The 20,346-nt window shown below is 34.3% G+C and overlaps 1 protein-coding gene across 1 annotated transcript; it reads right to left on the bottom strand.

The window, feature by feature from the left end:
* Window positions 1-6,307: 6,307 nt before the first annotated feature.
* LOC123550378 (lipopolysaccharide-binding protein-like) lies at window positions 6,308-18,597 on the bottom strand. The gene is made up of 14 exons (XM_053546871.1): window positions 18,571-18,597; window positions 17,515-17,621; window positions 17,159-17,229; window positions 16,495-16,633; window positions 15,224-15,303; window positions 14,514-14,605; window positions 12,695-12,874; window positions 12,173-12,247; window positions 11,479-11,649; window positions 10,016-10,083; window positions 9,364-9,406; window positions 8,390-8,453; window positions 6,611-6,687; window positions 6,308-6,316 (listed from the first exon to the last, which is right to left on the bottom strand). The coding sequence occupies exons 1-14, from the start codon at window positions 18,595-18,597 to the stop codon at window positions 6,308-6,310; spliced, it is 1,203 nt and encodes a 400-aa protein (XP_053402846.1).
* Window positions 18,598-20,346: the final 1,749 nt, after the last annotated feature.

The raw sequence follows: 20,346 nt of genomic DNA, 5'->3' as shown, positions 1-20,346 counted from the left end.
AGTATGTACATGTTTAAATCAATAATCATTAACAAGTATTAAACGAGTACGGTATATTTTAAAAAATTACATACTGAAAATGTTACGTCAAAAAGTCCATTTCAAAAGTGAGTTTCCCCATTTTATGCGAGTTATTATTGAAAGTTGGCATTGATCTTTATAGATGGCTAAAAGTGCATTGTATGAACTTTCTAAAGATATCTAACCAATCTTGTTAGTATAAAACTTTCATGAACCATCATTATGTGAAAAAATTACATCGTTTACAGTAAAATATTAGATTGCATAACGTAACGTCGTATAATTTCACTTTGCTGTACATAAAAACGCAACGTTTTTGATAATTTTATTAGCTCGATTTCCATTAAATAACTTTAAAGTATTTGGTTCATTTTACAAATTTGTGACGCATATTATAGATCTTTATTATCTTTCTTCCATACTTTCAGTATCTTCGAAATAATTTATTCTGAACATTGTGCCTAGAAGTAAACTTAAAGTATGAACGTCTCTTTTATGATAATTTGAACAAATCACTTTTACATTTAAATCTAAGGTCCAGTCCCAAAAAAAAAAAGTGTTCTGTAAGAAAATTGTACTGGACCTATAAAGAAAGAGAAAATTGCATGGCAAGCGTCATTTTATTTGATGTGCCACGAAAATGGAAGTATTTTTAAATTACTTTCTCAACGAATTAATATTACATATTCATACAGACCTACCATCTATGAACTAATCAAATGTTCCGTTTTTCATAAAAACCAATGTTACAGATCTATATGAATGCATTACATTCGATGAAAAGATACCGTGATAAAATTAAGGCGATTAGTTAGCTTACGAAGTTTAAATAAATAAAAGTAATACTTTTTATCTACACTTAGTTAGGACAATTTTGCATTTTTGCTCGGAGTCGAATTTACATGATTCTATCATATCATATACGCATATGCATGTATGTATCATAATAATTATACAGCTTTCAAAAGTAGAACAGTCACTCTTGGATACTTTCCTAATATAGTAAATCAAAGAGGGGAAAATATACTTTTATGTTCTAATGAGCTCACAAAAAGAATAAAAATCATTAGGCACAGTCATGGTGTCTTAATTGATAAATTTCAAATGAAAAGAAGTCTGCTTCGTCCGCAGTCCCTCACTCACATAGTCACACAATAACTGCTCCCTCGCGTAGGTCATTTTGCTGTTGTTGTTTTTTTTATGTTATACAGCAGTAATTCGGTCAAAAATATGCTTCCGCAGTGTAGCGTAGTCGTAAAGATCTCTAATAAATGGAGTTTTTTTGTTTTTTTTTTTTCATTTTAGCGCATTTGCGCGTAATCCCGGGAACAAAAAAGAGGATACCTTTCATTATTGCATTTATTTTCTTTTTTATTTTTTATTACCCCAAAAACGAAAGTACGGTGTTTATTCTGCGGATCGCTTTCTGAAATGCGGCAATATGAGGGTACTTATCTTCAGTTGACTTGTATTCCACAGAAAACTTATCATCACCCTTTTTCTTTTTCGCTTTCTTAAAGCATATTCATAAATGTCTTTTTGGAAATAGGTCTATAACGGAGTGAAAAACTAGAAACTGTATCAAAAAGGACCTGAAGCAGCTAAATTGTATATCAAATTTCTTTCATAAGCATATAACCTAGATTAGTGTATGTTTTGACATACTTATCTTTATATATCATTCCATTGTTGTATATTTCGTTTGATAATATAAAATTCGAAAAAGTTCGTACAGACGTTGCTTGCGTTGTTGGCGAACATCGGAAATTTTTCAGTTTCGTTCACTTCAATGTTTCATGAAATTCGTTTTAGAAATACGGTTGTCTATCTTCTTATATCACAAGAAAGGCAAAACAATCTCCCTATTAGTAAATATGATCGCATTTACGTTTAACAATTAGTAAAAATTTAATTCGACATAGAATCATAGAAAACAACACTAAAACGTCATGTAAGATGTAACAGAATTCACCAATGCGCATTATTTAACGGCTTGGTAAATTCATAAAATTATTTTTTTCCGTCAAATAAGAAGACTCGGTGACGTGACGTTAACTATATTTGACGTCATTGCAGTCATTTGCTGTTCAATACTTCCTGTAACAAACAGGAAGCAAAAGACAGATCCAACTTAAAACGTAAGATTTAATGTCTTCCCTCGACAGGATTTGTTAAAATTTCTGTATTTTCTTTAACTATTGTATGCTTTCTATAATATTTATTTTGACAAAAAGTACATAAATTCTACTTTTGAATTAGTACGTTTTTGTCGTATATTGACTTTGATAATGGCGTTTAATATATGTATACTTTAATCTAGCCGCGATGTCACACGTGTCAAAAAATGCAAAAAATAAAATTACCATGTTGTTACGTACCGAAATATTTAAAGAAATATGTATTTGTTTACAAAACAGCGACTACAGTATGAAAGTACATACACTTGTCTGCAAATTGATATGCATAAGTCTTACGTTGAATATGAATTCAATTTAAAACATGAAAATTGCAAAATCTAGCCGAGATGTCACAGCCGTGAAATTAATGTAACGTCGACGTTACGTTTGAAAACTAAATAATGTATATGTATTACAATATTATCTGAACACCGCAATATAATTCACTGTCTGATAAATAATTATATTGAATAAATAGTAAATAGTACATCTATATCAAATATTTCCTTAAATATCGAAACGACATGATTTATGAAAACTGTAGTCCAACCACCCCAAGTAATCCCTGTAACGTCTAAACGGCTAAAAACGACGATAACGTCAGTTACGCTAATGTACGCCAACAATGAGCGTAACGTTACCTGTAGCTTAGTGTCCGAATTTTAACTATAGCCGTCCAATTTTTAGTGTTTCGTTTTTTTTCGCTCTATTTTTCCCGAATAAATGTGCAAATTGTGTATTATTTACTGCGGTAATAATAATAGGTATAAATGAATATACATAACAAATAAAGAAACGCAGCATTCAATCGACCATTCAATCCATCCGCGTGTCTTTTGGCAGTCGAATAGCCGATAAGTATGCACGAATTCATGACCAGTTGGTAATTATTTACTCGATCATTCATTTAGTCAGCCTGAAAGATTTGTTCCTTCAGCATGTACGTTTATCTGTCTGTCTTACTAGAGATTATGTTGGTCAGTGTCTGTACGTAGTTGATATTCAAATGTTATGAATTTTGTCAATGATTACTCTATCTTATTGATATTTACACAAATGAAGTGTGATACCCCCTCCCCACATCCCCCACCCACCCTTGTCTGAGTATTGCGGAGAGGCGAGAGTGGTACCGCCAAAAGAAAGAAAAAACGGCCACTTGAACAGAAACGTGAACGCCAGATGCAGAACTGTGACTAGTATCGGATGTGAAGTTTCAAGGTTTTCCGCACAAATATAAAATATAAAAAGCTGATTTGACATTTTGATGCTTTACATGTATTTTGAATAGATATAAAGAAATCATCAAACTTAGATACCGAACTATGTTTTTCTCCTGCTTATAATACGCGGTCTTTAATAAAGACAATAAACAAAATTTAATCGATAACGCCGTTATTTATTTATTTATTTTTATGATAGTGCACACAATGTCTATAGATCTATGTAAGTGAGATTATTTAACCTTTTTTTAACATTTTATTTCATTTTGTGCACGAAACATTTTTCATTTGTAGTGTCGCACATGATGTGATAAAAAAGGTGTTATTTAAACGGTACTTAAGCTGGTTGAGAACTGGTTATAGGGCCTAGATAATTTCTTTATGAAATAATAACTTCCCAATCGTTGTTTAACGTAAGATAACACGTCTTTTGATTTCTTATGCATAAGAATATATGAGCCGCGCCAAGAGAAAAACAAACATAGTGCGGTTGCAACCAGCATGAATCTAGACCAGCCTGCGCATCAGGATCCATTCTGTTCGCTAACAGTTTCTCTAATTCCAATAGGCTTTGAAAGCGAAGATTATGGATTCCGACCAGACTGAGCGGAGGTGCAGGCTGGTCTGGATCCATGCTGGTCGCAAACGCACTATGCTGGTTTTCTTATGGCACAGTTCATACTGAGTGATATATTGTTTCGCATAAGAAAGAAAAAATCGGGTTATCCTAGTATGATAAATCACACTTGCGAATTTGTTATTTCGATTCTAACAAGACATACTAGTATTAACAGTACTAGTGTTAGAAAAAAAGGTAACTACGTTTAACGACCGTGCTACGCACCTGGATCGGATGACGTCACTGCACGCACAGGATTATCGCAAAATAACCGTTGCCTGATTTTCTTCTATTTGTAGGGTTATTTGTTGGTCGTGTTAGAATTGGTGTTGTTTTAAACAAAAGTCAGAGTACAAAACTGAATTTAGCATGAAAAAAGTTTTAAATCCACAGGACCTGTTATATTCTTAAATGCATAAAAAGTTCTAAAATTAACTGCTTTACGGTTTAATGAAACTATTTTTTTTTTAAATATTTTCGTGCGACAGCACTGCCTCTTTGTCGGTTATAATCATCCTGATCACTGTTGATGCTAGGCTTGTTAACGTCCGGAAGTTGATATTTATGTTTGCGATCAACACGGTACAACATGATAAAATTAATTGCAGTTTAAAATGCATATATATTTAATTTGAAGAAACGGGCGGTAATAATTAATGATAAAAAACATAAATAACAAAAAAAAAAAAAGATAAATAACAATAACAATGTGTTCAAAGCAATAACTGTAAATCAATCTGACGTCAAAATAACGTTACGCATTTGTGCAAAATAGCGTGCGACGTACGCATAGCGATACGCGGGAAAAGACACCTACACAAAACAGGCAAATATTTGTTGGTTGATTTCAAGGTTTAGGATAATAATCCTTGATGATGCGTTACGAATTAAGATAATATATCGCAAACAGTGATCATTGCTACGTCCTCGTGATATAATTCCATCTCATCTTAATTAAATTCAACGACAAATTACTATTTGGGATATATTATTTCTTAAATAGAAATCTATATCATGATCGTGGGAAAAAAACTTTAATTAATACATGTTGTGAATAACGTCGATCGGGGTATTATCGGACATGGGGGTATTATCGGACAAACCAATGAATATCGGTTATTTTAAAAGACATAATCATAAAAATGCATTATTACACCGTTCACATGTTGTTTTTTTTTAAAGTTTTTGCCGCCTGATTTCAGACGACTACAGAAACAACATAATCGATAAAAGGTAACAAAAATGCAAACAAAAATATTCACCTACAGTATGCAGAATAAATCCACTTCCTGTTACAAATATTAACATTCCGATATAACATTTGTTGGAATATTTCTTTAAAAACATGTACAATGATGTGCTTAAGTGGTGATTTGGCACCAGTGTGTACAGTCGGTTTGATAAACAAACATTGCAAGGTACAAATGTACTTTGTATGACAGAGACGCTTTGCTCTCCATGGAGGCCAGTCAAGGGGTATTTTCGGACACTTGTTTAAAAAAAAATTGGGAGACTACATTAACCGCATTAATAATAAATTTTACAACAGCCCAGATTTTCTGCTTGTTGCTCGCAAAACTTTAATTATAATTGCTGAAGGGGTTGGTGGAGACACAGACCAGAAAGAAACCCCCTCCTGCACCTACCCCTATTCGTCTCGTATTCGCACCCCCTTCCAGAAAATCCTTGCTACGCCTATGCATACTATTACAGTGATTAGCTAAAATTGAAAAGAGTGTAGTGTAGATCTATATTTCATGCATTTGGATTGAGAAATGCATTACTCAACAAAATATTTCCTATTGAATATGCCAAAATCAAACTGATGGTGTATGGCTAGTGTCATAAATACGTGTCCGGTAATACCCCGGCATGACCGATAATACCCACTTTGAACACCTCAAATTGAATGTATACGTAACAAGTCATATGACGTAATACCAACCAATCTATTTTTGAGAAAAGGAAAGTAGGCTTTACATGTAGATCTACTTGTAAAGTGAGAGAGGATTTCTGAGTCTTGTTTATGGTAAGTCGTGTGAGACTTTATTTTTACGAATTTTGTCCGATAATACCCCGATCGACGTTATGAATAACTTTATCATTACATACCAAATTATAAACTCCGTTAAGTTACAGTGGAACCTGAAACGTCAATATTTTTCCATGTTGACGTTCATATTTCATATCGGATGTGTGACGTCATTTGTGACGTCAGCTTCATGCGTGTCGTCGCGTTTAGAAGTTCTTCAGCGACAAAATTTTCAGTTTTACTCAGGCTAAATAACAAATTTATATCACATATATTATAACTTTACGTGTAATATGTGTATATGTAATAAAAAGATTATTAGATTTGCATCGAAAATATGCACTCGTTCTTTCGTGGAATAATATTACGCTCCTAAAGTCGCGCAATATTTCCGCTGCAGAACTCGTGCATATTTCACGATACAAATCTAATAACCTATAAATACATCACTTTCAGACTTTGTTATTTACTTTTTGTCACAGACACTTGGGGTCAGGAAAAAGAAGCTGTTCTGTTACTAAAATGAATAGAATCTAATTACCTTTGCAAAAGAGATTTTGGTATTCTCAAAATTAATTTTATCTGAAACCGGAAGTGGAAATCCTTTCTTTCCAAGATCTGCAATTAATGAAATAATTCCGCTTTAATTAATAAAATAATGTATAAAGATTTATATACAGACTGAAATCAAACACATATATAGTACACAAATAAAGAACGGCTTTTACCATATTAATTAATGGTTACAATAAATAATAAAGTCAAAACAAACACGCACAAACTCTGAACTCCAAAAACACACTCGTTATTATTATTTCTTTACTTTTTGGAGAGAAAACATATTTTCTCAATCTCTTTTAAAATGAATTCACAAGGTCACTAAGTATTTTACAAATTCAGTGATGTTTGAAAATCTTTACAGCTGCAATATAATTATGCATTTTACTAAATATATTTAGTTATGTATTGCTTTTGATGAAAGTTTTACCTACTAGTATATATATCTCACAGTAAAAGATTCGCACGCATTTAGATTTACTTTGTTATTTTGAGGAGGATATGTATGTTTTGAAGAAGACACAATAAAACACGCACATATCCGACTGTTTTTAAAAGGGCAGGCAAAAGTATGGAAATATTGGCCAGTTTGAGTGGCTAATACCAAAAATTAAACAAGAGCACCGCCTTGCGGGTGCTGACGCTCATCTGATTTTTTTTTGTATAATAGAAAAATTGTCCTACCCATGATTTTCTAAGTCCAAAAAAGGCCATAATTATTCCAAAAAGCAGGATGGAGTTATGTCTCTTGATGTACAGAGTCAGCTTGTGATGGTGAACAACTGTTGCAAGTTTCAAAGCAATAACTTTGATAGTTTAGGAGAAAAGCTGACCTAAACATAAAACTTAACCAATAAATCTGATATTTTCTAAGTCCAAAAGGGGCCATAATTCTTGCAAAAAATAGGACAGAGCTATGTTTCTTGCTGTACAGGGTCAGCTATTGATGGTGAACAAGTGTTGCAAGTTTTAAATAGCTTTGATAGTTTATGAGAAAAGCTGACCTAAACATAAAACTTAACCAAGAAATCTGATTTTCTAAGTCCAAAAGGGGCAATAATCTTGATATACAGGGTCAGCTTATGGCGGTGAACAAGTGTTGCAAGTTTCAAAGCAATAGCTTGAATAGTTTTGGAGAAAAACTGACCTAAACATAAAACTTAACCAAGAAATCTGATATTTTCTAAGTCCAAAAGGGGCCATAATTCTTGCAAAAAGCAGGATGGAGCTATGTTTCTTGCTGTACAGGGTCAGCTATTGATGGTGAACAAGTGTTCCAAGTTTCAAAGCAATAACTTTGATAGTTTAGGAGAAAAGCTGACCTAAACATAAAACTTAACCAGGCAACGCCTACGCCGACGCCGACGCCGACACCGATCAAGTGATGACAATAACTCATCATTTTTTTTTTCAAAAAATCAGATGAGCTAAAAAGAAAGACAGGCAAAATATACCATTGTATGAATTGAATTAAATCCTTCAATATATTTAAAGTTGTTTTTGTAAAATTGCGATAAAATACGGTAAATTTCTTCTATTTCTATTTTACATCAAATATTTTAATACATGATATCCACTTTAAGGAATATTTTGACTTTACAAAATGGATGCACGTTTTAATAAAAATACTACATAGATGATGAACTTTCCCGTCTCCCGGCTAGAATTAATAACTCTTAATACATGTACTTACAAAAAAGTGTGTGTTATTTTTTTAAAAAAAAAAGATGACATAAATCGGGCTGCAAATAGATATCATTACCATTTAACTGCGTTATGACGTAAACATCCAGCGCTACTTTGATTAGGGAGTCGAGGAACACATCCTGAAAACGTTATATATAATACACAAAATGTATTTAGTATCTATAAAACAAAAATCTCAAAAAAATTCCCAAGTACCTTTAATATATATGATCCAAATTTGATTACAGTATTTACAAGTTCATACTAATTTTAACTGAACTAAAAATCTAATTTGGAAGTTTGATTAGGGTTGCTGTTAAACATCGTACCTTCCAAAAAGAACGAAATACTGCTGTTCGTTAAGGTTTCGAAGTAGGCATTGAGAAAAAAATCAAACAACATCAAATCATAGAAAGAAAGAGTTGTTTGACAACTTTTGTCAATTATTTTAAGTACAAATGAGCATTCATTTTCAAAGGGAGACAACTTTTTTTCGATTATTTTAAGTAATCGTCGAGAAAAAGTTGTCTCCCTTTGAAAATGAATGCCATTTGTAAAGAAATAAAGATAAACAATTGCTGAAAAATATGTTCCACCTTGTTATGTGAAATTTCACCACTCGCACGCTATTGCAAATGCATCAAAACGAACATCTGTAACAGTTCTTTGAAAATGGTGAGTTTTTAAAGGCGTTTGACTGTCCGGAAGTGGGGCCCCTATAGGCAGTCATTTTCTGGAATTCAAAGTTTATATCAGAATACTGACACTTGTTTCGTAAAGTAATATACATGTTTTACATGCTGTTCAATTTTCATGTCAAACATCTCTTTCTTTCTATGATTTGGTGTTGTTTGATTTTTGTTTCTCAATGCCTACTTCGAAACCTTAAACTGAATTTGAAAAACTATACTGTGACAGCAGAAAAAAATCCCACCGAGAAGATATTAATTGCAAGTTGCCGATGATAAATGTTGGAATGTACGCACGGACATGAACTGACATGGAATGTACGCACGGACATGAACTGACATGGAATGTAGAAGTACTTACATCAAATTTGCCCACAGCAGATTTTCCAAACTTCAGTTTCAGGCTGGAAAAGATGTTTTTTAAATTGTTCACATGCGTACATCGATGTTCGAAAATATTTTTCTTGTGTACATTAAGATATTGGAAGTGTCACCTACCGAACGAGGTAGGCGGAACAATAATAAATTATTCTGTTTTTGGGTTTAATGCTGTTTTAACGCTTTTTTTCAGTTATGTTAATCAAGAAGTTAAGGTAGAATGCGCCACCCCTGTTTTTAACCAGTCTATTGTGTTTTTTTTACAAATTAAAATAGACGGTATTCCCGACAGACTATTTTCTTTTTTTATTTCTCTACTGTTTTCAATTTCTGGATTCTGGACCAGTACTTGTACTCCACAAGTAACTGCTAACTTATCCACATGAATCAGAGACGGAGGGCAGCTGATTTCAGATACAATTTTGTTTACTAAATCGTCACACTAAACATACGCTCGCCCGAGGATGACCCCGCGATCCGTTAGTGGAGCAAAGTTAAATTATAAAAGGAACAAAGTTCAATAATACATGATCATGATTAATAAAATATCGTAGAATAACGATTAGCTATAATGAATTTTTTTTTCAAAAAAAAAAAAAAAAAAAAAAAATAAAATAAACTGCCGCAAAACTTACTTGAGGTCGTCGACGCGTGCATACAGCAATTTATTCTCTATGGTTACATTCACCGTTGTTGACATTATCTGAAATATTGTTATATTTAAATACACGTAGTGTGTCATATCACTGGTTCCAGACAAGAAAGAAAAAACACTATACATGCTATACCCTACCGCTAAATATGTTATACCCACTGGTACCAGATCAGAAAGAAAAAACTACTATACTGCTATAACCTACCCCTAGGGTCAGGTGCCAGTGGTCAATATGATACTTTAGGTTGTAATCAAAAGATCCTAAATCAACACACCAGTTGAAGACTGTCTATTTGTTTCTACGAGTCAGTAAATCTGGTAAGAAGTCAATCTTTAAGGTTTCAAAGAAAACAGTCTAAATTCGTGGTTTACAGAAATCTCATCCATCAGAGGTCCGTCCTGGGCACGTCAAGCAGGGAACCAGGCTTGACCTCGGCTTTGCGAGAACAGGTTCAGAGCAGTACTAGCTGTTTTACTGCTATCAGGACTAGAAATCTAAGAAGCGGCGAATCTCCTCGGATTCACATTTAATGACGTATTTCAACTACTATATCTCCGACATTCATTTCCGAAAATACTTAATAATTAAAATTTATATCAATTCGTGATAAAAAGTCTTTGCCTAAAAGTTTCGACCACCTGGCCTTTTATTGCATTTTTTTTTCACAATTATTTTATATCCACTTTCACATAAATTGTAACAATATATTTTTGAAACTTTTTATTTTGACGGAATGTTGTTTTCCGTAAAAACTTCATACCGCCGGACGAAGTCGCATTTGTTCTCGAACCAACACGCATGCATTATACTCTTAATACTATTAAAACCTTACAGCAAGATAATAAATTAATGAGTTGTGACGTCATAATTATAACTCAAAGCAAAAGATTAACTTATAAAAGTCCATATATATATGATAATTGCCTAGCTGATACTAATGCCCGAAAAAAGACGTTTTAGCGGAGACAACAAAACAATGAAGATGTATCTGTAATATGAGAACAAAAGGTATGGACCATGATCACTATACTTCATTTATTACCAATTACCCGAACTTTACTTGTTGAAGGACGCTTCGAGATAACCGAAATCTAGTTCTGAAATTTAGTTCCGAAAGGAATTCTATTTAAACAAGAGTCGCATGATGGGTGAGGTTTGACTTATCATATAGAATGCCAGTCTAAAGTTTGTGCTATAAGACCAGTCTATATTCAAAAACATGTTTGCTGGGATAAAGAACGAATATGCGAAACTTATCTCTCATGTAATGTAATGAGAAAACTTCGGGAAAATACTACTAGTTTTGACTATGTATTGACCGAGAAGCCATTCGAGTGTTAACTGTTCCAACCATAATGTAGCTTTGATTGAATTTGCGCACAACTGCATGAAAAATTACCATTTACATACAGAATTTAGTAATAATTACGGAGAAGGCTTACGGCATTAAGTGACAGAAGGAAAGGAGTGGAACTTGTCCCCGGCTTTGTTGCGTAGAAATCGATCTTTCCTGCAAAGTTCAGACTCATTCCATCGCTCGATACGTTCATTGTCGGGGCCTGTGTACTGGTCATGCGTATCTCTACAACGCTGTTAGGGAACTTTTCCCCAGTCTGTGGGAAAAAAAAACATGGATAATAATTGCTCAACGTCCAGTTAAATAGCGACTGAATGTGACATGCGTTCGATATAGTGTTGGTACAGTAACTTATAAAGTTATTATTATCATTATTATTATTATAAAATATTTCAGTTACTGTATGTTCTACCACATCATTATCATTCTGTTACAGTTTGTTTCGCGAATTGCAGTTTTATTTTGCAAGATTCAGATGTAGATGATTCATTGTTCCAAAGGTCTCCGACGGAAGTAGTTGAACCCTTTTACTTTTTTACGGCTCAGCAAAATCATGATTTAAATAATAATTTTCAGACATTTTACAAAATTATTGCATGGAAACGTTACTCGGGGTTCATTATAATCTCAATGGTATTTATACTGTGTTATACAAGGAAAATTCATGTTACTGAAAAGGTTATCAACCAATAGCTTTAAAAATTAAAGCTGTCTACAAACACTTAACCTATGGAACAAAAAAGGTACATGTATTCTGAAATTTGCCGTCCGTGACCTACCTCAGGAATAATTTTGCCAATACATTTGAAGCCATCGCAAGTTGTGTCGAGAAGACCGCTAAGGCAGGGTGGTAGCTGAAATAGACAATATGAGTTACCATTTTGTATCTTTGTAAGGTTTAAAAACACTTTGTTCATATTATTACACAATGTTGTTTTGCAAAGCTTAAAGTTTTATTTGATGCATCATATGTATCTATTTACTTTTCAGTATTCCAGATATTCTTACATTTCCTGTACGAGTGGATTTACAGAATACAGTCCAATGAAGCCCCTTTTTAACTATCTACGGTTAGAAATTCCGTATTACAGGCGCACATGTTTTTTTTTCTTGTTTCATGATACAAGTTTTCAATGGACTGTTTTTATATCCTTAAAAAATAAGTGCCGGGGACCCGGATTAGGTGAGTATATAAGGTTATGTGAAAACAGACGGTGCTGAAAGTCGTTGTGTTGCAATATTTTCTTATATTCATGCGTTTGGAAAAGGGAATGCACGTGAAGACTTAAAAATCAACTCACGTTTTTCTGTGTTATATTGTAGACTAGGAATCCATGTTTCTGTGCTGTGTAACCAATTGTATCAAACATGTAGTCAGACACCCATAGATACAGCATACTGTCCGTGTCCGTGTTCGTCGGCATTGGTGGAGGGATCAAAGGACTTTCGGTAGTCGGGGAACTCAACCAGAATATCTCTCCCTAAAATATTAAACAGTTTAATCCGTAATCATTTGATCTGTCTGATGATTTTTTAAAAATCTTCTTCGATTTTGATTTTAAAGACGTAATAACATAGCCTTCAAAGAACACTAAATATCATATTGTTTAATTTTACGATAACAATAATTATATCATGAAAGGAACATACAAGAAACGCGGCAATGCCACGAAACCAGGTTTTCAACACTTTTCATAAGAATAAACAAGAGTGCCAGAATGTCACAATATACGCCCGTCACAGCAAATTTCTTTACTCTAGCACCTGTATTTGCAAATGTAATTTTAATTTTGTGGTTGTTTAGTAATCATTGTAATTCTTTTGTTTTTCTAAGTCCACAAAAAACTCCTTACCAGGTAGAGATACCTTAAAATACACCTAAAATTAGAAAGTAACAACTATGTTGTACCACAGAAAAGTGGTCTTGGTTTTTCCCTACGGTCAATTATAAAAAAAGTTACAATATAAGTTATTTATAGTAACAACTAAGGGAAGTTAATCTTAAAAAAAAAAAAAAAAAAAAAAATACAATTTTTTTAAGTCCACACAGAAATCCTTACCAGGTAGAGATTGGTCAAAATACACCTCAAAATTGGATGTAACATGCATGTTGTACTACAGAAAAGTGGTCTCGATTTTTCCCTACGTCTAGTAATGAAAAAGTTACAATATAAGCTATTTATAGTAACAACAAAGGGAAGTAATTCTAAAGAAGGGAACTGCGCAAGACACTTTGTCTCATGATGATGTATAATTGTGCCAAGTTACATCAAAATCCCTCTATGCATGAAGAAGATATGCTCCGGACAAAGTTTTCATTCTTGTATCCTTTGACCTCTAAGTGTGACCTTGACCTTAGACCTAGGGACCTGGTTCTTGCGCATGACACTCCATCTCATGATGGTGAACAATTGTGCCAACTTTCATCAAAATCCCTCCATGCAGGTAGAAGATATGCTAACCCTAACCCTAAGCTAACCCTAACCCTATTTTAAGTAACAATGACCTTGACCTTGATCCCAGAAACCCCAAAATCAATCCCAAGCTACAACTTTATATAAGTTTTCTATACACCAAGTTTCATCATGATAGCTTATTCCTAAGTTAAGTTATTGACCGGAAACCCTTTTTCTATTTTAAGTAACAGTGACATTGACCTTGACCCCAGAAACCCCAAAATCAATCCCAGCCTTTGTCTTGATATAAGCTATATACATACCAAGTTTTATTCAAATATCTTTACCGAAACAAAAGTTATTGACCGGAAACCCTTTTTCTATTTAAAGTAACAGTGACCTTGACCTTGACCCCAGAAACCCCAAAATCAATCCCAGCCTTTGTCTTGATATAAGCTACATACATACCAAGTTTTATTCAAATATCTTTACCGAAACAAAAGTTATTGACTGGAAACACCAGTTTGACGCCGCCGCTGCCGCCGCCGCCAAACGCCCGCCAGCCCGCCCGACCGACATCAACCCCAATCTAATAACTCAGGTTTTCGTTGAAAACCTGGTTAAAAACATTTTGCAGCAGTACATAGAAGTACGGCAGCAGGAATAACCACAAAAAGAACGCCGTGTTTAAAACAGTAACTTTCAAATATTACATTGTACTTACCTTATGAAAGGTCTCCATATACTGTGTTTGGAAACTTGGTTTCTGTGTAAGCCTGTAGTCCAGAAGGAACTTCTTTGCGAGCGGCGTTGTTACTAAAATAGACAAAAATGAATGACATCTTACTTTGTTAGTTCGACTGGTTTCAAGTATAACCAACTCAATTTAGGTATATGGCCATTTCCCAGCCTAAATGAAGGTATCCGTCCGTGCTTTATTTCAGCCATATGCCGGAACCTGGACTGACCAACCGGACTTCCTCCGGTCAAATATGTATAAAGTACACTGATCTGAAGTTCACATGGAACACAGAGTGAAATTTCATTAAATCTCGTAACAACAAGACGAGATCTCGTTTATCAATGAAGTTTGCAGTCTATGTACTATATAGGCAGTCTATGTACTATATAGATAGTCTATGTACAGTCTATATGTGTACTATATAGGCAGTCTATGTACTATAAAGGCAGTCTATGTACTATAAAGGCAGTTTATGTGCGATCTATATACTATATAGGCAGTCTTTGTACTACATGTATGTCCAGAAGCATGACATCTTTAAAAGTTCGCGACAAACTCTATAGATAATACTTATATCAAGTGTGAAATTGGAATATTTGAACTTGGTTATTACCATGTCAGTAAAACCACAAAACAATGAATTACATTTCACATTATCTGCCAAGAAGGAGAGCACTATTTAAGACAGTTACCTTTCAATTTTGCAAGTATCTTTTCACCATCGTCGTTGATTTTTTTATTGATCTCTTTACACATCTGTTCAAAGACAACAAGTAACACAAGCTGCTCAAATCATACTGTTGAAACATATTAATATTCAATAGAAACTAGTGTGTGCACAGACATAGGTGTCCCCATCTCCTGGCATTGCATAGTTTTGTTAAAATGCAAGACATATTAACTTCGGTTGGGGTGCGATTCATGATGGGGGAGGGGGGGGGGGAGGATGGGTATGACTATTACAAACAAAACAACAACAAGAAACTCAAGATAAAAGAAAGTGAAAAAGTAAAAAAGATTTTTTTATTTATTTGTTCGGCGGCGGTGGTGTGGAGGATGGGTTAGGGGAGGGAGGTGAGGAGTGGTGATGGGGGTTTAAATCCCAAATAAACCTCTAAACCTCAGGTGCACAACTGCATATCGTGAATATCGTTCCTTTAGTTTCATGACTAAACTTTTAGGCCTTTAATGCATATTTTTGAGTAAGTCAAACGCCACAAAACTGGCCTTGCGAATGGAAATACCAAACAAAACCTCAGGTGTACATCTTCACATGCTATATAACAATTATTAAATGTTTCATGACTCCATGTCAAATACGTTTTGAGACATATGCGACACAAACATTTAGGTCCTTTATGCATATCAAGGGCCATAACTCTGCTCTAACTGAGTGAAATCCCGAACGAAACACCAGGTGTTCAACTTTACATGTTTCATAACTCCAGGTCAAAAACTTTTTGCAATACATGTGACATAATTTTAAGACCCTTTTTGCATATTTTTGACTTTCAATGGCATTAACTCTGGCCATACCGAGTGGAACTCAAAACAAGACCCCGGATAGAAATCTTCACATGTCGAACATCAATCCTATTAATTTAATGATCGTAGGTAATTACTTTTTTTAGAAATACATGGCACAAATTCTGACAGACAGACGTTCGGAGGGTCAGACCTGCGGACAAGGGTAAATGTAACTGCTCCACCGTCCCCTACCACCATAGGAGGGGCACAAGAACAAAACACAGAGAACAACAACTAACAACACTTGAAAATTTATAGAAAATATACATACTGTGTAAAAATGCAAAACATAAAAACGTATGGTATATAAAGAAGATACTGGAGATTTTAGTAACCATTTGTGACAATGGCATAAACTCTTGTATACACCTTTGGGAAAGTAATAATATATATAAAAAGTGTCTTTGTGACAAACTGATACCTGATCCCTTAGTGTGTTTTAATGATGCCGCCAACGTTACGCTTGAACATATTATAAAGCCATGACATTCCTCCATGAAACTTCAAATCAACGTGATCTATGTCACTGGAACAACCTCTAGCCGCAATACTCGGTCTCCCATTGTCACCTTTGCCTGTGCGAAAATCAAAAAGGTACGAAGTCTTGGAACACGTGTATATGTACGCCCAGGTAGAGAAATCCCTACAATTTGTGATAAGTTTCACTGATGTTCTCATCACGCGGAAATCTTTTGATTTCATTGTACATGTATACCTTGAACATTTCGGCTAAATTTTAAGTTTTGAAGCTTTGCTTCTCTGGTGCTTATTGAAGTTAGAAATTAATTATACACGATAACCCTACACGTATTCTATACCGACGTACACATTAAGAATGAAAAGTGAAAACAAAAGGAGTGTCTCGAAATCACAGTACATTGCTGCAAATTAAAAAGATGATAGCACTGGTCAATACATGTAAGAGTCGATCATGTCTGTATTTACACCAATTTAAATACATATATGATAGTAAAACGAAGTGAAACATGCTGTTTAAAATCCACAAATGATACCATTGCCTTATAAAGACTTCTCCAAAACAATAAACATAGCATGAATTGAATTACTAAACTACTGGTGTATTTACATACCAATATCACCAATATCTACCCCTAATCTGACGGCCACCCCAGACACTGTAGCGGTGAAACTCCCTCTGCTGGAAAAAATCCTGCAACAAATGTAAAGAGAGCCGGTGTAATAAGTGTTTGGATTAATCTGTTTTTATGGACTGACATATATGTTAATCAACAAATTAAACACTTAAAATTATTCAGAATACAGTAGGTGTGATATAAAATGTAAGTACTCTAATACACAATGTACAAGCAAGATCGGCAAAGCTGTATCAGTCACAGTGTGTGACATCTGATAAAACACACTGTTGTTCACCAAATGGCATAAAATACATAAATACTCAAATTCATTTTTATAAAGAATTGAAAATTATAATTACCATTTTTTGATACTGAAGTCGCCATGAACTGTGATATCTGCGTTTGAACCTTTCCACGAGAGACCATCTCCTGGGATGATGCCAAGTGTGCTTGTAGGAGGGTTAAACTGCTGAACATTGATACTGGAATTTAACTTTCATTTATACAAAAGATGTTTGTAAAACATGTATGCCCCCCCCATAGCGGGTTGTCTCATTTTCAGTCCCTTGATACTACGACCTTGACTTTTGACCTACTAACCCCCAAAAACAATAGGGGTCATTGATTTTATAGGCCCAATCACGCTATCAAGTTTGAAGATACTGGGGCAAGCGGTTCTCAAATTACTGAGCGGAAATGGTTTTCAAGGTTTAGGCCTCTGTGACCTTTACCTTTGACTTACTCACCCAAAAACAAGAGGGGTCTTTTACTTTATTAAGCCCAATCATGAAATCAGGATTGTAGGTTCTTGGTCAAGTGATTCTCAAATTACCGTGCAGAAATAGTTGTCAATGTTCAGGTCCCTTTGACCTTTGACCTACTGACCCAAAAACAATAGTGGGCATCTACTTCATCCGCCCAATCAAGACATAATGTTTAAAGTTCTTTGTCAAGTCATTCTCGACTTATTAAGCGGAAACCGTTTTCAAGGTTCATGCCCCTGATAACTTGACCTTTGACCTACTGACCTCCAAAACAATAGCGACCATCTACCTTAGAAGTCAAATCATGCTATCGAGGTCAATTGGTTCTCAAGTTCTTGGGCGGAAACCATTCGACTACCGACAAAAGAATTGACGGACGGACGGATGGACAGACCGACCCACCGGCATACCGACCAACGCGACGACAAGTGCAAACTCCCGCTACTTTGAAGGGGCATAAGAAGAGAAGACAAAAATGCATTAAAGATATGAATTTTCTCAAACGAAAAAGGTCAAGCTTCATTTTTAAAGTGTATTTTCAAGTTTGAGAATATAACCGTTACTAACACATTTTTGATATTACGTTGAAAAAAAACTCTACGTTTTACATAAAATCCTTACAAACAGGCTCATGAGTTGCTTTATTTTTACCTCAGTCAATGGAAGGGCAGCCAGCATATTTAGACAAATGTCTAAATCAAATACAAAAAATTATGGTCATTTTATGACAACACATTGAGCTTTTTTTAGTCACGTCTGGGTATTATACGGTCCCACATAGGTTACTTACTATTTATTATATGAGAAAAAAAACTGTATCTCTTAAAAAATTTCTGAAAGAAGCTGATTCTGTATCAGGAACAAAAAGACGTTATATTTTCAGGATGGATGTGTCTAACGTGAAGTTGCACTTTTCTGTTTCACATACTTGTGGTCAGCATTATATCTCCCGCACTGAGTGTACGCACGCATTGAATGTACACTATTAAACCTATGTTAAACCTATCCCTAACCTTTAGTCAGTATATAGTACACTCAGTACGTGCGTACATCCAATAGGGTCGTTTTTTAATGCTGGCGCACACTTGGTGAAGTCGTATTTGAAGCTCAATGCCTTGCCGCTCTAGTTTGGAATTTCCAGTGTCTGAACATATGCCTCCAGTGCCTGAATAGCTACATCATTAACTGAAACATGAAAACATGTAAAATAAGAAAAGTGTATTCACAGGTTATTAGAATTTTATTGATAAATATGTATGAGTTCTGTAGCGGAAATATTGCGCGACTTTAGGGGCGCAATGTTATTCCGCAAAAGAACTAGTGCATATTTCTCGATGCAAATCTAATGATCTTTTTATTACATACACATCTACACTTAAAATTATTACATAAATGATACAAATTAGTTATTAGGCCCAAGTGAAATTGGAAATATGGTCGTTAAAGAACTTTAAAAGTGACGACATACATGAAACTGACGTCATAAATGACGTTACACACCCGATATGAAATTTGAACGTCAATATGGAAAAATATTGACGTTTCAGGGTCCACTGAAACTTAATTGAGTTTTTAAATAAGTATGTTATAAAAAGAGATATTTGCCGCATAATGAAGGCTTCGCCGATTTATCTCAGAAACTGCAAAACACTTGTTTGGAAGGAGTGATAGATCTACATCAACTATGAATATTGTTACTTATTATTCAGAAATTTGTAAACGTGTCGTACTTGTTTTCTTTGAGTATTACATACTCGTTACTTCGTTAAGCTCACTGGAACCTGAAACATCACTATTTTTCCATATTTACGTTCAAATTTCATATATCGGATGTGTGACGTCATTTGTGACGTCAGTCTCATGTATGTCGTAACGTTTAAAATTTCTTTAGAGCTCTAACGACAATATTTTCAATTTCACTCAGGCTAAATAACAAATTTAACATCATCTATATAATTTTCATTACATCTTTTACAAGAAAAGAAAACAATAAATTTTGACAAAATAAACGTGAAATAAATACCGGTACTTTCACATTGAAGATGTTATAGCCTACATAACGTTAAGTTCAATACAATATCAAACCCCGGAAAATTCTGCCTCATTATGGAAGATTTTGTAGAATGATTCAATCTACTACCACTTATTGAACTCGAGTTCCTGTCATTGGGCTTACGTTTTAAAATGTCATTTTCAAAGCGCTAGTCTGACCTTAATTTTAGTATCTTAGTAAGAGGAACCGTTTTTATTTCTCTCTGAAGTTAACGTAATCCTGAAATACACATGAAGTTTACGTTAAATTTCTAATTTAATTTGAGAATTGTCCGACAATGTCGTTGATACCAGTTAGAGAAGAAAAATCAAATTGTGAACTGCCAGGTAAGAGTATAGCGAATGTATTACATATAGATCTACTTAGATTTTCAT

This window comes from Mercenaria mercenaria, chromosome 6 (assembly GCF_021730395.1).
Source record: "Mercenaria mercenaria strain notata chromosome 6, MADL_Memer_1, whole genome shotgun sequence".
NCBI classification, from domain to species: Eukaryota; Metazoa; Mollusca; class Bivalvia; order Venerida; family Veneridae; genus Mercenaria; species Mercenaria mercenaria.
The sequence above is the reverse complement of the archived record's forward strand: the minus strand, read 5'-3'. Positions and strand labels throughout refer to the sequence as shown.